We start from the raw sequence: 17,718 nt of genomic DNA on the forward strand, positions 1-17,718 counted from the left end.
GAATGGCGGTGGTTGTGGTGGTGCACGGTGGTGGCAGTGGTGGGGAATAGTGGGGGCGGTGGTGTGGATGAAAGAGATGGGAAAGAAGAGAGAGAGAGAAAATTAGGTTTGAAGATGAAACTGATATATTTATATTAATATATGTTTATATTTTTAAGATCATTTATATTAATATAAATATATGTTTATACTTTTATGACATTTATATTTTTTAGTTTATTTTTTATATATAAAATTAGTTTTGGATGAAATGGCAATAGAACAAAACATATATGTAATCTGACCAAAATACCCTTGAGTTAACTGACATTTTTTAACAAAGTTAGAGGATGTGATCAAAATGGCAACAAAATGGAAAAGTTAGGGACCCAGCAGGGAGAAAAAAACTATTTGGACTAAAATGGAAAATTTGAACAAACCTCAGGGACTAAAATGGCAATTAACTCTTTTCTAAATAAATGGATAAAATAACTCAAGTGCCCTCATAATGACCAAAATACCCCTGAAGAAAAGGACAAAAACCATGTTTTTTTAAGAAATCTGACTTGATTTGAGATTTGGACCAAAATGGCAATAAAACTGAAACCACAGGGACCCAGATGCAAAAGGTTTGAGATTTGGACTAAAGTGGCAAAACTGGCCAAACCTCAGGGACCAAAATGGCAGTTTACTCTATTTTTTATTGATACTGATACATGAGAAAAAAAATGGTGATGGATGATGGATTATCTGTGTATGGCATGATTTATAGTTGAGTGGTAGATTAAAAAAGAGTAAATTACAAAAATCGTCCTTTATGTATGTCACTTATTACAAACTGGGTCCTTTGTCTTCAATAATTACAAAAAACGTACTCGATGTTTGCAAACCCTTTCAAATTATGTCTTTTGGCCCTAACTCAGTTAATTTTGTGATTAAATCTGACCAAATGGACCCCACATGAGGGTATATTGGTCATTTTACCCTAAATCTGACCATGTCTTCCAACACTTTCTTTCTCTCCCTATTTTCCCAAATCACTTCACCAATCTCCAACCATCGCCCCAAATCCACATATCTTTGCTCATTCAACCCATACCCACTTCGACCCATCTCCAGATCCCATGTTTTATCAAGCCAATCGAAGACTAGTTTCATAACCTTACTCTTCACCTGCAAGTGATAACAGCTCAAAAGATGAAACCCCAATTGATCTTCGTACGTAATTTCTCATTTCTTGATTTAAAGTTTCGAACTTTACATCTTGTTCTTTTGATTTGATAACTTTGTTGCATAATGTTGATTATCAAGTGACATATAAGATGATATGCGTTACATTTTGCATCTGATTCCTGAAGTAGAGGCGTGCTCAGGAATCGTTTGCATAATCCAGAAAACATTTACACGGAGACAGCCCATGTGTTTTGAAAGGTTTAACATTCACAATGGTTTTGTAATTTATCATTTCAACTCACACTTTCCATTTTATTTTGGGTTCCTCAAGCAGATTCAAACCTGCTCTTTTCCAACCAACTTTCTAATTTAGGAATTGAACAGATTACGTTTGAAGGTTAATTCAAGCGTGATGAACAGTGGACCCCACAGGAGGGCGGTGGTCAAGTGACGGTGGTCGAGTGGTGGTTGTGTAGAACAGAGAGAAATGGGTGAGAGAAGTGTGGGTTGTTTATTGTGGTGGTGGTGCTAGAATGGTGGTGTGGAAAGAGAGAGAAAAAGAATGAGAGATGAAAGAGATCCGCCATTCAAAGAGAGAGAGAGAAAATATGTGAATTTTTTATAATTTTATTTTTTTTAGTTTTTAGGGTAAAATGACCAATATACCCCCATATGGGGTCCATTTGGTCAATTTAATCATAAAAATTAACTGAGTTAGGGCTAAATGACATAACTTGCAATGGTTTGCAAACATCGAGTATGTTTTATGTAATTATTGAAGACAAAGGACACAATTTGCAATAAGTGACATACATAAAGGACGATTTTTGTAATTTACTCGTTTAAAAAATAAGAATACTTGACTATGGCTTTGCTTATCCTCTAGCCATATTTTTTTCATGATTATCTCTAATTTTTATGTTAATCACAAGAGGTTAGTACATTGAAGGCGTTTAAAACTAAACTTTATTATGTATAGTCTATAATTTATAGCTATATGAAATGTTATGGTTGGGTTGTGACTCAACATGTGAATTTAGCATTTATTGTGGCTAAGAACTTGATATATACAATAACAATAACAACAATAATAAGTAAATTAGATTAGATTCGATTTTTAACGTAGTTGGTATTTTAGTCATTTTACATGCAATTAACATGTTACGTTTGTGTGAGGACCAAACCTGTAATTTCATATTCCCTGGTAAGTTTCATTACATGATATCTTGATGAGTTCATGTAAACCCTTGCAATACCATTATACCATTATATGTAAAACTGCATCTGGTTCCATATAGTGAAATGGTGATTCCACACCATGAATTAGACCATTGTTTAATGATATTTTTGACGTTAATGATGAAAACCAATTGTTAATTGTTTGTTTTATCTGGATATAACTTTGATGGCATCAATGATTTATGTGATTTTTATCCATTTGGTTTATGAACACCAAATGTTTGATGAAATTCCCTGAGTATCTTGATTTCTTATGCTTTTAATGAATTATATCTTTTAGTATTTAAGGTTTTTTAGGCACATGTATATCGGATGCACTTTAACTTTTACTTTTACACGAAAATTGTAAGACCCGTACTTATAGAATATAAAATTATGCAATTGATTTCGTGATTAAACCAAAATACATGTGTAACAAACGTAGCGTAATGGTTTGCTTCAAAGTATAAGTCATCATTTTACAGAAACATGAACAAAAAAAGACAGAAGTTAGTAGGCATTCGAGTATGTTCGGTTCTTTGAGTAGCTTGGTCCTCCATCTGGTGCCTGATTTTTAAGTTTACCTACCATAAATGTTTCATTAAACGATTAGTAAAATCGATGGAACAAACGAAAAAATGTCAAGGAAAACATTTACTAAATTGTGCACTTAAACTGAAATGTTCACTCTGTTGATGTATGCATTTTACTACATTTTGTCGAAATGTGCACATCATTAATCACTAATATATGCACTATGCTGAAATGTGCACATTCCTGATGTGTGCACTTTACTACATTTTGCTGAAATGTGCACATCACTAACATATGCACTATGCTGAAATGTGCACATTCCTGATGTGTGCACTTTACTACATTTTGCTAAAATGTGCACATCACTAACATATGCACTATGCTGAAAAGTCTGGGTCCGGACTTGTTAGCTCCTAAACCATTCTTTCGGTTTGGCGTTTTACTCAAACCGACTCGTTAGGAGGTATTGAGTATTCTATCTCAATCCTCCCATATTCATTATTATCAATCTCTTTTCCCCAACTACAACCACAAATGTAGTTGGCAATAATGGACAATACCTCGGCTTTTACGGCCCCGCGGGTCACTTATACCTTGGTTTTACTTGTCCGCTATCTAGCTTATGGCCTTATGGTCCATAAGCGACCCGTGTGATTCGCCCTCGTGGTTTTCATCCTCCACGAGCGACAACCATCATTTTTTTAATCATTTTCGCCACAGTCCTTGACCGTGTTCATTGTGTTGGACATTACCTCCGTTTCTATGACCCCACGGGTCACTTATACTTCGGTTTCACATGTCCCAACATGTTTTGTTCAAAAACTCGTTTTCTTTTCATTGTCATCATTTATACTTCATCTTTTCAACTAATCTTTGCAACATCTCTTACTAACAACTTTAATAATAAATACATCAACAAACGTAACAATAAAGCTACGTACCTCAAAGTTTTCCTTTCAAACGCGTGTCTGTCCCGACTTGAGCTCCTAGAGCTTCACTTGAGTTGCCTAAATAGTACAACCCAAATATCATTAGGACCTCATGGTTCATATTCATAACATGTAAACTTGCCAATAATTATTTATGTAATTCTCATCAAGGTTTTTCATACATTATCAACAACCAATTTTCACTTAGGCATTTTGTCATACACCTTATGGGCACAGATTTTAACCTACATCTATTAGCTCAAGTAACAATTCCTAACCATGTAATTTCAACTCAACAAATTCAATCTCCCATCTTAACTCAAATTAACATTTAAATTCAATAAATCAATATCATTACATCTTTTTTTTTTTTCTACACATACAATTTGGGTTTTTCACACTAAGGTTGAAACCCACTTTACAACATGTTTAAACAATCATCTAGACAAATCAAAGAGCAATTACTTCACATAATCTATAATTATGATAGTCTAAACCACCTCTACAATCAACAAAACTCATACTTTTATTTACTAGGTCACTAAATCATCTTTACATGAATTTTCCCCAACTTGAGAATTCTACCAAGAATGAAATCAAGACATACCTTATGTTGTAGTGATCTTGTATGCTCTGGAACTTCAAACATGCAAACAAATCACCTTCTAGTTCATTCAATTTCTCAAATTTCTCAAGTTTTAGGGTTTGAAGGAGTTTCCCCCTCTTTCTCTCTCTAAGTCACGACACACACACACACATGTGTGTGTGTGTGTTTTTAATTTATGCCCTATTTATATTTTTAACCTTTGTTAGTAACCCATTTTAGTCCCTACACTTTGGTTTCTTATTTAGAAGACTCCATCTAACCCCTTTTTCTAATAAAACACATCAATTTAACTAGGTTGGATTATCCTGGTTATTATACTCATAATATTTTCCAAAATAGTAAATATTAACTTTTTTTGAGGTGTTACAAAAATGCCAACACTTTCATTCAAGGCATGTGCATGGCTATAGTTCCTATGGTTTTATCCCTTTAATGTTAAAAGTTGCAAAATGTTAGGATTTCTTTGTTATCTGATGTTCTTATGCTTTTCGGATAAAATCTACATTTTATAACATCTACGATATCTGAGCTAACTCGAAAACATCAATGAAATAACACACAATACATTATCAAATATTTATCCATTTTAACTAAAGCAATTATAAAAAAAGATTGTGATACATCAATAAAATATGCTTTTTCCATAAATGTCTAGTGGAGGAAACATTGTGTGAACTTTTGAGGTGATCGGCATACCAGAGACAAGACATCCCCGGTTCGAACCACAATCACGATGATCATATATTTTAAGTAAAAAGTTGAAGAATGTTTAAGGTGAATATGAGAATAATTTGGAGAGTTGAGAGGTGTGGAAAACAATAAATAGTTTTATGTATTTGCAAGGTTCTATAATAATCCTTTTTTATATAAATTTAGTTGTCGTCTATCGACTATAGATCCCAATCCCACATCTCTTCACTCACGAGCGTGAGGGCAACTACACCCACACCACTCACCGCTACGACATAGACTACTTGTGTGGTGTGTTGTGGTCATGGGTCCAACGTGATTATCCTCCCTCTCACGAGACATTCCATTACATATGATCTTAAGGGCCTCGAACTCTAATGCGACCCTTTCAAGGGCATCTCCACTTAGCCGATGGACCAAAGGGCTTATAACGAGTTTAGTAAATGTATTCTCCTGAAGTTGATAATGGAGGAGGGAACACTCCTCCTACCCGAGAATCCACAAATCACACATTGCCACCTCATTTTTACCCACAACTACCCTAATACCACTAATTCACTAAACTAGTGTACTCCTTTCATCTGCCCTAGAGCCAAAGAACCTACCCATTTACTCTATTCACAATGGGTATGCATACCTGTGAATAGAACCCGCTATCAATACCCGAAGGCGTGGCGATGGTGTACCCGCGTCCGGTGTGTACCTATAAGGATGCCCCCTCCTCCCTAACAGTTCCAGTCCCATAATAAACATGGGAGATGGTCTTTTTTTAATGGCTAACAAACTATTAGCGAAATTCACCACATCACATCAGGATACGAGATGGGAGATGGTTGGCAACTTCCGAACCATTAAGTGTTGAACCAGTAAGAGGTCTAATTCATTAAGAGCTAATATAATGCTTAACTATTAAGAGACAAATGTGTGACCAATTAAGATAAGATGTCTTAACCATTCAGAGGCAAATGTCTAGGCCATTCAGACATCTGCTCGCGAAACAAAAAGTCTGAATCATTAAGTGCTGAACCTATAAAAGGTTTGAATTATTAACTAAGAGCCGTAATAAACAACTCCTAGGTGAACATGTAAAAGGGCATGTTCTTTAAGGTGGATATTGAAAAAGCCTATGACACACTTAATTGGGGGTTTATTGGGGTCATTATGTGCCAAATGGGATTTCCGATGAAATGGGTAAATTGGGTTATGGCTACGGTTACTACGACCAAATCCTCGGTATTAGTGAACGGGTCTCCAACCCAAGAGTTCGTGTGTCACAGGGGTCTTCGGCAAGGGGATCCTTTATCTCTGTTCTTATCTTTAATAACTACGGAGGTTCTGTCGAGGGTGGTTAATCAGGCACTCTCACTCGACTTGCTGCAGGGTATCCAGTGTACGGCCCATGGTCCTATGTTGTCTCATTTCTTGTTTGCAGATGATGTTGTATTTCTGGGCGAGTGGTCGGAGTTATACGTGCACAATTTAAATAGAATTATGAGATGCTTCTATTTGGCGTCATGTCTGAAAGTCAACTTAGGGAAAGTAGTTTGATTGGAATCGGAGTTGATTGGGGGGGGGGGGGTTCATAACATGGCATCTATCCTTTGATGTAGAATCGGTTCTCTACCTTTCAAGTATTTGGGGTTACAAGTTGGGGCAAACATGAACTTAGTACGGAATTGGAAACTGGTTGTAGAGATATTCAAGAGTAGGCTCTTAATATGGAAAGCAAATGCTTTGTCTTATGGGGGTCGGTTAACTCTTATTATGTCCGTGCTCAACTCACTCCCGACCTATTACTTCTCATTGTATAAGGCACTGTTGTAAGTTATAAAAGAGTTGGAGCGTTTAAGAAGGGATTTTTTGTGGGGTACATCTACGGAGCAACAAAGAGTAACTTGGGTGGCGTGGAATGATATCATGGTCCCTAAGGAGATGGGTGGCGTGGGTATTGGGTCGCTTTATAGAAACGAACATCGCGATGCTCGCCAATTGGTGGTGGAGGTTTAAGATGGATAAAAATAGTATTTGGAAAAGGTAATTTGTAGTATCCAACATAATAGTAGGTTTTGGTCTCCTCTGCCTTGCCAGGGTCGTGGAAGCAAGTTGTCGGTATTGCGAAAGAATTGGCTGGGTTGGGGATCGATCTACCCAATTGTTTTTGGGCAGCCGTAAGAAATGGGTTAGGGACATCTTTTTGGAAGGATTGTTGGGTCCTTGACAGTCCTTTGTGCTCTCAGTTTCCAATACTTTTTCAGTTGGAGAACAACAAAAATGCATTGGTGGCGGATCAGGTCAAAGTGCAATCAGGTGTGTGCTTTGTAGCATTCAGCTGGGTTCGGGCTCCAACACAGCAGGTGGAGCTCAACGAGTTGGGTTTTCTGTCTAATTTAGAGAGTGAAGTGGAAGTCTCTGGTGAGGAGGATAGGTGGATGTGGGTCTTGGGATCGACAGGGCAGTTCTCGGTCCGTGGTCTTTGACAACAGATGCGGGACGATGTAAATTATGTTGCGGATCAGATCCAGTTTTGGAACAATTGGTGTCCGGTAAAGGTTAATTTCTTATCATGGAGGTTGTACTGTAACCGGTTACCGACGAAGGCAGCTTTGTCAAGGCGAAACATTCATCTTCCTTCTACGACGTGTGTGTTGTTTGGTGACTATGAAGAGACTACCGATCACTTGTTTGCCTCCTGTAGGTTAGTTCAGCAAGTATGGGATGAAATTTCTCGGTGGTGCCGTAATCCTACCCCATTCTTATTTAGTGCGAAAGATGTGTTGGAGCTACATCTGCATTGTCGCGGTTTAGCAAAGTGGAAGAGAGCCTTGTATTCGGTTGTGCAGACTTGTATCTGGTGCATATGGCAAGCCCGTAATGAGGCGACCTTTGACTATAAAAGGATGTCTGTGGAAAGAGTTGTAGAGGAAGTCAAAGTTTTGGGTTATCTGTGGCTAAAACATCGATACGAAGGCAAGCATGCTTACATGGAATCACTAGCAAATGTTTGATTTATCTTGTATTTCTATGGGTTAACACTTTGTTAACCTTGTCTAATGGAAGGGTTTTTTTTTTATTTATTTTTATATTTTTTTTATTGCCGTTGAAAACAAAACAAACTCCTAGCTACCATGAAGTATCTCGAGGGTCATTTAACACGTGGAAAGATCTCATATTAATTATTACACTAAAACCTTTATTACCTCACAAACCATTTCACCATTTTTAGGTTCTTGACTTGTAACAGCAGCGGCGGCGATACCGTGGTGTGTACCGAAAATGGATACGACGACGTTCAATTCTTCAAACTTCACCGCCGTTCCTGGTTCCCTAGGGTTACGAAACCGGCCACTGAAACTACACCGAACCGCCATTCATTTCAAATCTTTTACAAACTTCTCTGTTCGTGCATCCGCTGTTGGAGCCAGTGATTCCAGTAATTTCTGTTTATTTCAGCTTTTGTTAATATAAAATCTCAATTATGTTATACATATGTTTGTAATTGTTGTTTGAATTTGAACATGCAGCTGTGACTCTGCTTGATTATGGTGCTGGTAATGTTCAGAGTATTAGAAATGCAATTCGTTATCTAGGTCTGGATATCAAAGATGTAAGTTTTTTGCTACTTTCTGCATGACTCAGATTTTAGATATTTTAACTTTAACAGAGAGTGCATGTTAATTGTATGCATCCCTTTTCAATTGCATTTGTTTTCTCATGAATTCAATCTTAGGCATTTAACTTGTATGCAAAACCAATCAAAACTACGTAGTTTTGATTAAAGTTAATTTCACTCTTTTTGTTTCATTATTTTATCTCCCTCGATGCCTTTAATTAAAGTGACCTAGTTTTGATTGGTTTCGAATACAAGTAACATGCCTAACAACACCGTATTCACTTTCCCTATCATATATTTTAGCAATCTTAATTTATTTTTGTTGCATATTGAGGCAAAAAGCACAAAATCTGGTATAGCTGCTTGATCTTGCTTCGAGATATGCAATTTGACGAAATATATACATTAAGTACGTAATGTGCGTAACCAATTTGGCAATCTAAATGATACTAGTGGAGTAGGGTTTCGAAAATCTGGTACACAGAGTATTTTAAAATGCAATTTAATTTCGTAATTATGGTTTTTTTTTTTTTTTTTTTTTGTAGTGCATATACGGTGTTTTATTTGTTTAATATTGATTTTTAATCCTCCTATCCAGGTTCAAACACCAGAGGACATTTTGAATGCAAAACGTCTTATATTTCCTGGGGTTGGAGCTTTTGCTTCAATGATGGATGTTTTAAACAAGAACGGGTAACTTTAATATTTAGCATGCTGTTTTTTTTAACTTTACATTTGCAGTAGGTACATTCTGGCACACAGTAAATATATGATGATTTTCCCACAAGATAATAAAAGGTCGCTTACAATTTTTTTTTTCAAATTCATTGTCTTAGGATGGCTGAAGCTCTTCGGGCATACATCGAGAACGATCGTCCATTTTTAGGCATTTGTCTCGGTCTGCATTTACTCTTTGAGTCAAGTGAAGAAAACGGGCCTGGTGCATTTACTTTTTTTTATAATTTAGCCTGTTTTTATTTTGCCCGTTTTTTATTTTTATTGATGTTAACTGAATTGTTCAATTATTTTTTCAGTGAAAGGTCTAGGTTTGATTCCTGGGGTGGTTGGACGTTTCGATTCTTCTAATGGTTGCAGAGTGCCTCATATCGGTTGGAACGCTCTGCAAATTAAAAACGATTCAGTTATTTTGGATGAAATTGCAAATCGCCATGTGTATTTTGTTCATTCTTACCGAGCTGTTCCCGTATGTTTGCTCGTCTTATTCGTCTTGTAAATCTTCAATTTTTACTGACTGCTAACTAAAGCATTGAACAAGTTTTATCTTTATATAGTCAGAAGAAAATGAAGAGTGGATTTCATCCACCTGCAATTACGGGATTGACTTCATATCATCTATTAGAAGGGGAAATGTACACGCGGTTCAGTTTCACCCGGAGAAAAGTGGAGGCGAGTTTCATTTCTTCGATCTTGTAAACTTTTTATGACACATATACTTAACCCTTTGAGATATTCTCAGATGTTGGTCTTTCAATATTGCGAAAGTTCTTGTTGCCAAATTCATCCATAACTAAGGTAGCCTTTAAGCTTTTAAATTCTTTACAACTATATGTGCTGTTTATTTTTTATATATAAAAAATCTAACACCGCAATGTGAAGACAGAAGTCATTTGAAGGGAAGGCTACAAAGCTTGCAAAGAGGGTGCGTTGTGTTTATTAACCAAAATTACTATAACTAAAATTGCATATTTTTATATGTACATTTGGCACCTAATATTAACTATATATCATATTAATTGACGTTTTATATTTGAAGGTAATTGCTTGTTTGGATGTGAGAACAAATGATAATGGCGATCTTGTTGTTACAAAAGGTGATCAATATGATGTGAGAGAACAGACAAAAGAGAATGAGGTATCTTAAAAATGTTATATTATTAAATTAAAACAATATACATATTAAAATTTTAATATATAAGGTTCACTTCAAAAGATCGTAACTAATACGTTTATCTTTTATAGGTGAGGAACCTGGGTAAGCCAGTTGAACTTGCTGGACAGTATTACTTAGACGGTGCTGACGAGGTATACTGATTATTTTTATATTACTTATTAGTTTTAATCATATGTGGGTTCTAATAAAAGCTATAATACGCAGGTTAGCTTTTTGAATATCACCGGGTTTCGTGATTTCCCTCTGGGTGATTTGCCAATGTTGCAGGTATGTTCAAGTAATTAATGCGCTAATAACGATTACAAAAACAACATTATTAGGGGAGGAGGGGTGGTTCACTAGTGATAGTTTCTATCACTCCCACTATCCAATCAAATCATGCCATGTCATCACCCAATTTTCTATCACTAGTGATAGAAATGTAGGGGGGGTGGTATCACTAGTGATGGAATTCTATCACTCCCAAATTTTTTATTTTTCATTTTAAATTAGAAATTATAAATTTCAATTAAATTAAAACCATTTAAAGGTTCCTCAAACAAGTGAAAGGGTTCTTTTCAAAAAAAAACAAGTGAAAGGGTTCGTCAAACAAGAAGGTTCGTCGCCAAACATGAAGGTTCGTCGCCATTTTCTTTCATATTCAACGCGTTATACAATCAACGCGTTACAAAAACAACGCGTTAATGTTTATACCGGCGGTGGCCTATCACGCGTGATATATCATTCCGTTATTATATAACGCTACCGCCCCGACTTCCCTTACAATACTTGGTTGTTGTGTGTTTGATAGATTTTGAGGTACACATCAGAGAATGTTTTTGTACCATTGACAGTTGGCGGTGGCATTCGAGATTTCACGGATGCGAATGGCAGGTATTTATTCTGTCACATTTTTGTATATGTTTTTTTGAGTCATTAACTATTTAATTTTAATAAATGTTAATATGTTCACAGGTATTATTCTAGTTTGGAAGTTGCTTCAGAGTATTTCAGATCTGGCGCAGATAAGATTTCTATCGGAAGTGATGCTGTTTATGCTGCAGAAGAGTATTTAAAAACAGGAGTAGGAAACTAATCTTTATTCAATAAATTAAAAAAACATAATTTTGGTGTAATTAACTCATTCTTACATAATCTTTTACAGGTAAAAACTGGTAAGAGCAGCTTAGAACAAATTTCCAGAGTCTACGGAAATCAGGTTATTGTTTTTTTTTCCGCATTTCTTACATTTCGTTTTTCTTAAGTATTACGTGGCTACAAAATCGTGATACAATATTTATGGTACGAATACTTCTATACAATTATTGCTAATATTTCATTTGATATTGATTTTACAGGCAGTGGTTGTAAGCATCGACCCTCGTAGACAATATTTGACCAGTCCTTATGAAGTTGGATTTAAATCAGTTAAAGTAACAAACTTGGGTAAGTTGATTTATTTTTTTACTTTTGATTTTATCTGTGTTTATTGATTTTAACGATAGAGTAAAATGCGATTTTCGTCCAAAGGTTTGTTTACCTGCATCTAGATCCATAAGGTTTGAAATTTTGCCTTTTTCATCCCGCTCGTTAACTCCATCCACTTTTCTCCGTTGAGTCAGGGGTATTTCCGTCTTTTTTGATAGCTTAAAGGGCAATTTGGCAATTCTGTATTTTTCAGGGGTATTCGGTCTTTTTACATGAAGTGAAAAAGATCAAATTGCCTTTTAAGCTAGCAAAAAAGATGGAAATACCCCTGACTTAATGGAGAAAAATGGATGGAGTTAACGAGCCGGATGAAAATGGCAATATTTCAAACCTTTTGGATCCACATGCGGAAAAACAAACCTTTGGACGAAAGTCGCAAAACTGGCCAAACCTCAGGGACGAAAATGGCATTTTACTCTTAACGATAAAATGAGAATTATGAGCATTTTATGTGCCCAACTTACTAATTGTTTCTTTCAGGACCAAACGGTGAAGAGTATGCCTGGTATCAGTGTACAGTAAGTTTCCCTCTATTCACCTTAGAAAATGCTAATTAAGAAAAAAATAATTATTTTATTTTGAAAATATAAATAGGTTAATGGTGGAAGAGAGGGTCGACCAATAGGAGCTTATGAGCTTGCAAAAGCCGTTGAAGAACTAGGAGCTGGAGAAATATTGCTCAACTGTATTGACTGTGATGGTAAAAATGAAATCATTTTGGTTTGAATGACCTGAAGAAAAAAAGTCATCATTCACAACTTGATGTTTCTTTTTCCTATGGTTGACTTTTTAGGTCAAGGAAAGGGATTTGATATTGATCTGATAAAACTGATATCTGATGCTGTGAGCATTCCTGTAATTGCAAGTAGCGGTGCAGGAAAAGCCGAACATTTTTCCGAGGTTTTTTCACAAACTAATGCTTCTGCAGCTCTTGCTGCTGGGATTTTTCACAGGAAAGAGGTATCTTCCTTTTTCACTGACATTTTTTATCTTATTTTGATTTTTATTAGTAATTTGCGTATTAATATTACAAAAGTGTTTATATTAAGAAAACCAATATATTTTCTTATATTTTATGAAAAAGTCTCTCAACCTGATTTGGGTAAATTATAGACCCTCAACTTGTAAAAAATGAAAAAGTCACTGAACAATTTTTGTATATAAAAGTCCCTAAACTTGTCTAAAATGCTTGTGCTTGTGAAATTTTCTAAATAGTGACTTGATAAAGTGACATTATTTCTGAAAAATGACTTGTTTGTTTACGCACGTGAATAGTTCGTTTAGGTTTTTTAAAGGAACGGACACGAACATGCCCATTTTCTTAATGAACGAACATAAACAAAAAAATCTGTTCGTTTATATGTCTGTGTTGGTTATAATTAAATGAACAAACAAAAACAGGCCCATGTTCGTGTTCGTTCGGTTCGTTTACTGGCCTAGTTATACCATCTTACTTTGATCAATTTAGGAATTAGGAGTTAACAATTCACTGTTAAAAAATCATTTCTATCGTACGTGTATTCTCGATAAGTTGGGATTTTAATATACCAAAGTTATGTTGCGGACCTTTTTATGAAAAATAATAGAGTATATTGGTTTTATAACAACCTTTTTAGTGTTTTTGATTAGCATCCTTTTCATTTATACCCTTACCATATAATAATATTATATTATATTATATATATATATATATATATATATATATATATATATAATAACAATTGTTGAAGGAGCTTATGAACAGTGGGATAATTAGACAAATTTTGTGTCTTATTTACAGAATTGCCATGACTTCCTTTTAGGTTAAATAGTGTGGAATAGTTGGATTAATTTTGGGTCTTATTTACATAGTTGCCATGGCTTTCTATTGGGTTCAATAGAGTGAGAGGACCAGCTTTGCACATTAGAAACTACAAGTCATTTTATAGAAAGTAGAAGTTTAATTTTTAATGCAACAAATACGTGTGTGTATATATCCTTTTTATTTAATATATATTATTAACAAGTCATTTTAAAGAAAATAGAACTCTAATTTTTAATGCAGGAAATACAACCTATATATACCCTTTTTATTTAATATAGATTATCATATCTATTTTAATTCCTTCATACATATACATTTATATATAAACCTTTTTTTTACTTTAATGCATATGACATAACCTTTTGTCATTTCGTGATTAGACATTACGAAATTTTTTATTTACGATTCAATATTCAAACACGAGCCGCCATTACTTCATACATGTTTCTTAACGTACATAACCATGTTAATGTTACCGCTGCAACGCGCGGGCGTCACCAACTAGTTGTTAGAACAATCTCAGTGAGATCTTTAAGATGAGTCCAATAGTGGATATGATATAAATTCTTTAATCATGCATTTATTATTGTTACTCGTAAGTTTTATAATTACTTTGTTTAGTTATTAAGCAAATATAAAACGACAGGTTCTAAAAGTACGAGTAATGTATATAAAATAATCAGTGTTAAAAAGTTTTGGTGCATACGTTGGAGATGCCTAAGTGGACGCGAATAGCAAAACACTTGTATTAGAAGAAAATCATGACGCGCTACATTGGCTTTTGAACTGTATAGGTACCGATTCAGTCAGTAAAAGACCATTTGTTGAAGAAAGGCATTGAAGTAAGGATGTAGCTTCCCATTCAGCAATAAGATAACTTGCGAAGAGTGATCATGTTTTTGAGAACTTGTTTTGTTACCAAATGTATTTTGTTAACATGAGAACTTGTTTTGTTACCAAATGTATTTTGTTGTGGAAAGAAGTGACGGAAACAATCATTTGTATGTTCCAAGTGAAGTTGGGCTTGGATGGTGCGTCGGTCAATTTTTTGTACAATGTTTCGAAAATCTTTCCGACTTTGTAGTCCAACCGGTAAAACAGACACTGTCTCTGATGTGGATTTAACAAGCTAATGAACTGGGCACATGGATTAATCGACCAGTTTTTTTGCAAACCTTGTGAAATCGGTGGCAACCACATCAAAACTGATTGAAAATAGAATTTTTTTTTTTGGTTTTCGCAAGTGTTTGGTTAAAGTTTCTGTCCAATGATGCACACCAAATTCTATACTAGTAAAATTAGTATATTTTACTCGTGTGGAAGGAGTGTAAACGGACCGTGCCAAGCTCGTGCTCGCCTAAACTTAAGCTGCATTGATTTATGTTACTTGAGTCTAGAGCTCGACTTGTGAGGGTTTTCAAGCTCTGATTCGAGCCAAGCTATAGCTCGCCCAAGCCTAAGTTGCATTGGTTTATGACTTTATTTTTCTAGAGTATATTGTTTATGATTTATTAATTATGTTATCATTCGGTTATTAGGTTAGAACCCCGTGTAATACACGGGTTGAATAAATGTAATTTTATATACCAAATAATAAAAAAATATATCTTTAAAAACTTTGTTTATTACACGGGTTGAATACAGGGGCGGAACCACAAGGGGGTCAGGTGGGTCCGTTGACCCTCCGGCCGGCCAAAGCTAAGGTTATCGGAGGTATCTACCGGAAAAGCTTTTTATTAGTTGGACCCTTCACAAATCTCTGGTATAGTGTAGTATACTAGTTAAAAGAGTGAAAACATATTCAAAAATAGAAGAAGAAGAGGAAGACCCAGGCAGTTCCGATCGGAGATCACACTGTAAAATAAATGGTTACCTGCTCGAAGAGAGAAGATATATGAGTTGCTTTTTAAAATATTAAAATAATAGAATATTTTATGTAATAAGTTGGGACTTGTGGTACTCATTTGTCCTTTGGTGTTCACGAGGAAATAAAAAAGGCAACGGTAATCTTTATTTTTTTTTTTGAACAGCAAATTTGGATCACTGACGGACCACTGGAGTATCATCGTGCCACCAGCTGAACCACCCGATCATATCCATCTCCACTAGGCATAATGCCTATACACCAATTCAGGAGAAAACCCAATAAGTATGGGAAAACCCCCCTTATGGGAATCGAACCCAGGACGTATTGGTCCCAAAGTCTTATCCCACCCCCAAGATATTAAATGTACTGTATTTATATTATTATTATTTATTTTTCCATTAAGTTTCATGATTTTATTTTATATATTTAGATTATTTGATTACATAATTTGTATACTTACTGATTTATTTGTTGCGAGGTTTATGATGCTTTTGGTATTACCTTTTTTCATTGAATAACTAGATAATTTAGCAATTTAAAACTTAAACATTGAGACTTGCTGACTTGGTCAAATTCGTTAAATACCGAATAAAGGTCCCTTTCTTAGATCATGTGTAGTGGTAACACCTTATAATGCCTCCACCATGGGGCATTATCCGACACGTGGCGTCCTAGTCAGCAAGGGGCATTATAGCAAAAGTGGCGTAGTGGGGCATTATGCCAATAACCCCCATTCAAGCATTTCTCAATTTTTTTTAAACTTAAATACTTCATTAAATAAAAAAAAATACAATACTAGAAATAAAAAAAAAACATCCGATTAAATTAAAAAAAAAAAACACTAGTTTTCGTCTTCGCTTTCTTCACCCTTGCCAACTTCGTCTTCCTCGTCCTCCGTTTCTTCCTCTCCCTCAGGTGGTACGTACCGAATCGACCATGCGTGGTGTACCAAATCAACCATTAACTGGGAATGGTACGGTTCGTAACGCAACTCTCACGCATTATTCACTCTTTCTTCCATTGACGCCTGTGGATGCTCCTGTTGAACGGCTTCTGGCACATAATTCTGGCATATTGCCTTTTCTTCGTCTTCCAAAATCATGTTGTGCATGATTATACAAGCGTACATAGCATCTCTCATTTTTTGCTTGCTCCATGCACGACAAGGATTTCTCAAGTATTGCCAGCGTTGTTTAAGAACCCCAAAGCATCTCTCAATGTCTTTTCGTGAAGACTCTTGAAGCTTTTTAAAGTATGCTCTTTTTTCATAATAGGATCACTAAACGTCTTCACGAAAATCGAATACCTAGGATAAATTCCGTCGCTCAAATAATATCCATGAGGGTAGTAGTTTCCATTTGCGTAAAACGACGCTTTTGGAGCTTTGCCAGAAATCCACTCCTCTAACAACGACGATTGTTCAAAAACATTGATATCATTGCATGACCCGACCACGCCAAAGTAAGCCGACCAAACCCAAAGGTCCTGTGAAGCAACCGCCTGAAGAATAATAGTGGGGCCTTTTTGGTCACCACGTGTGTGTTGGCCTCGCCATGCAGTCGGGCAGTTATCCCAACGCCAATGCATGCAATCTATGCTCCCGATCATACCAGGCAAACCATGCTCGGCATTATGTACCTCGTAGATCTTTTGAAGGTCCTCCCATGTAGGCGTTCTAAGATAACGCGCACCGTACACATCAGTTATACCTTTATAAAAAAATATACACAAACATAAGATTCAAAAAAAAAAAAAAAATTCTAAGCATACTCGTCGTTTAAAAAAAAAATAAAAGTAAAGTATAAGAATTGTACCGCGACAAAAATGTTCCAAGCTGTCTCGTGTTGTTTTCTCCGCCATTTTTAGATACTCGTCGTTGATGTCGGTAGTGTTACCATAAGCAAGGATTCGTAATGCCGACGTACACT

The 17,718-nt window shown here is 35.6% G+C and overlaps 2 protein-coding genes and 1 long non-coding RNA gene across 3 annotated transcripts; 2 read left to right on the forward strand and 1 right to left on the reverse strand.

Moving 5' to 3' along the window:
* Window positions 1-2,765: 2,765 nt before the first annotated feature.
* LOC110871421 lies at window positions 2,766-4,586 on the reverse strand. Its single transcript, XR_002553722.1, has 3 exons — window positions 4,441-4,586; window positions 3,846-3,911; window positions 2,766-2,954 (listed from the first exon to the last, which is right to left on the reverse strand). It is a non-coding gene; the product is annotated as an uncharacterized LOC110871421 (long non-coding RNA).
* A 3,027-nt stretch (window positions 4,587-7,613) lies between these two features.
* Window positions 7,614-8,135, forward strand: LOC110870477. The gene has a single exon (XM_022119655.1). The coding sequence runs from the start codon at window positions 7,614-7,616 to the stop codon at window positions 8,133-8,135; it is 522 nt and encodes a 173-aa protein (XP_021975347.1).
* Window positions 8,136-8,342: 207 nt separating this feature from the next.
* Window positions 8,343-15,021, forward strand: LOC110873597 (imidazole glycerol phosphate synthase hisHF, chloroplastic). The gene is made up of 19 exons (XM_022122546.2): window positions 8,343-8,560; window positions 8,652-8,734; window positions 9,339-9,433; window positions 9,577-9,680; window positions 9,775-9,944; window positions 10,033-10,147; window positions 10,218-10,273; window positions 10,362-10,400; window positions 10,515-10,613; window positions 10,721-10,783; window positions 10,857-10,919; window positions 11,443-11,525; window positions 11,607-11,715; window positions 11,797-11,850; window positions 11,990-12,077; window positions 12,600-12,637; window positions 12,714-12,819; window positions 12,913-13,079; window positions 14,718-15,021. The coding sequence occupies exons 1-19, from the start codon at window positions 8,404-8,406 to the stop codon at window positions 14,775-14,777; spliced, it is 1,749 nt and encodes a 582-aa protein (XP_021978238.1). The 5' UTR covers window positions 8,343-8,403; the 3' UTR covers window positions 14,778-15,021.
* The last annotated feature ends 2,697 nt before the right edge of the window (window positions 15,022-17,718 follow it).

Source organism: Helianthus annuus, chromosome 8 (genome assembly GCF_002127325.2).
Source record: "Helianthus annuus cultivar XRQ/B chromosome 8, HanXRQr2.0-SUNRISE, whole genome shotgun sequence".
NCBI lineage: Eukaryota > Viridiplantae > Streptophyta > Magnoliopsida > Asterales > Asteraceae > Helianthus > Helianthus annuus.

Coding starts and splice junctions, on each gene's coding strand:
- LOC110873597 (XM_022122546.2), top strand. CDS start 8,404: ATGGATACGACGACGTTCAATTCTTCAAACTTCACCGCCGTTCCTGGT. Junction 10,148..10,217: donor TCACCCGGAGAAAAGTGGAG/GCGAGTTTCATT, acceptor AGATATTCTCAG/ATGTTGGTCTTTCAATATTG. Junction 10,614..10,720: donor AACAGACAAAAGAGAATGAG/GTATCTTAAAAA, acceptor TATCTTTTATAG/GTGAGGAACCTGGGTAAGCC.
- LOC110870477 (XM_022119655.1), top strand. CDS start 7,614: ATGCGGGACGATGTAAATTATGTTGCGGATCAGATCCAGTTTTGGAAC.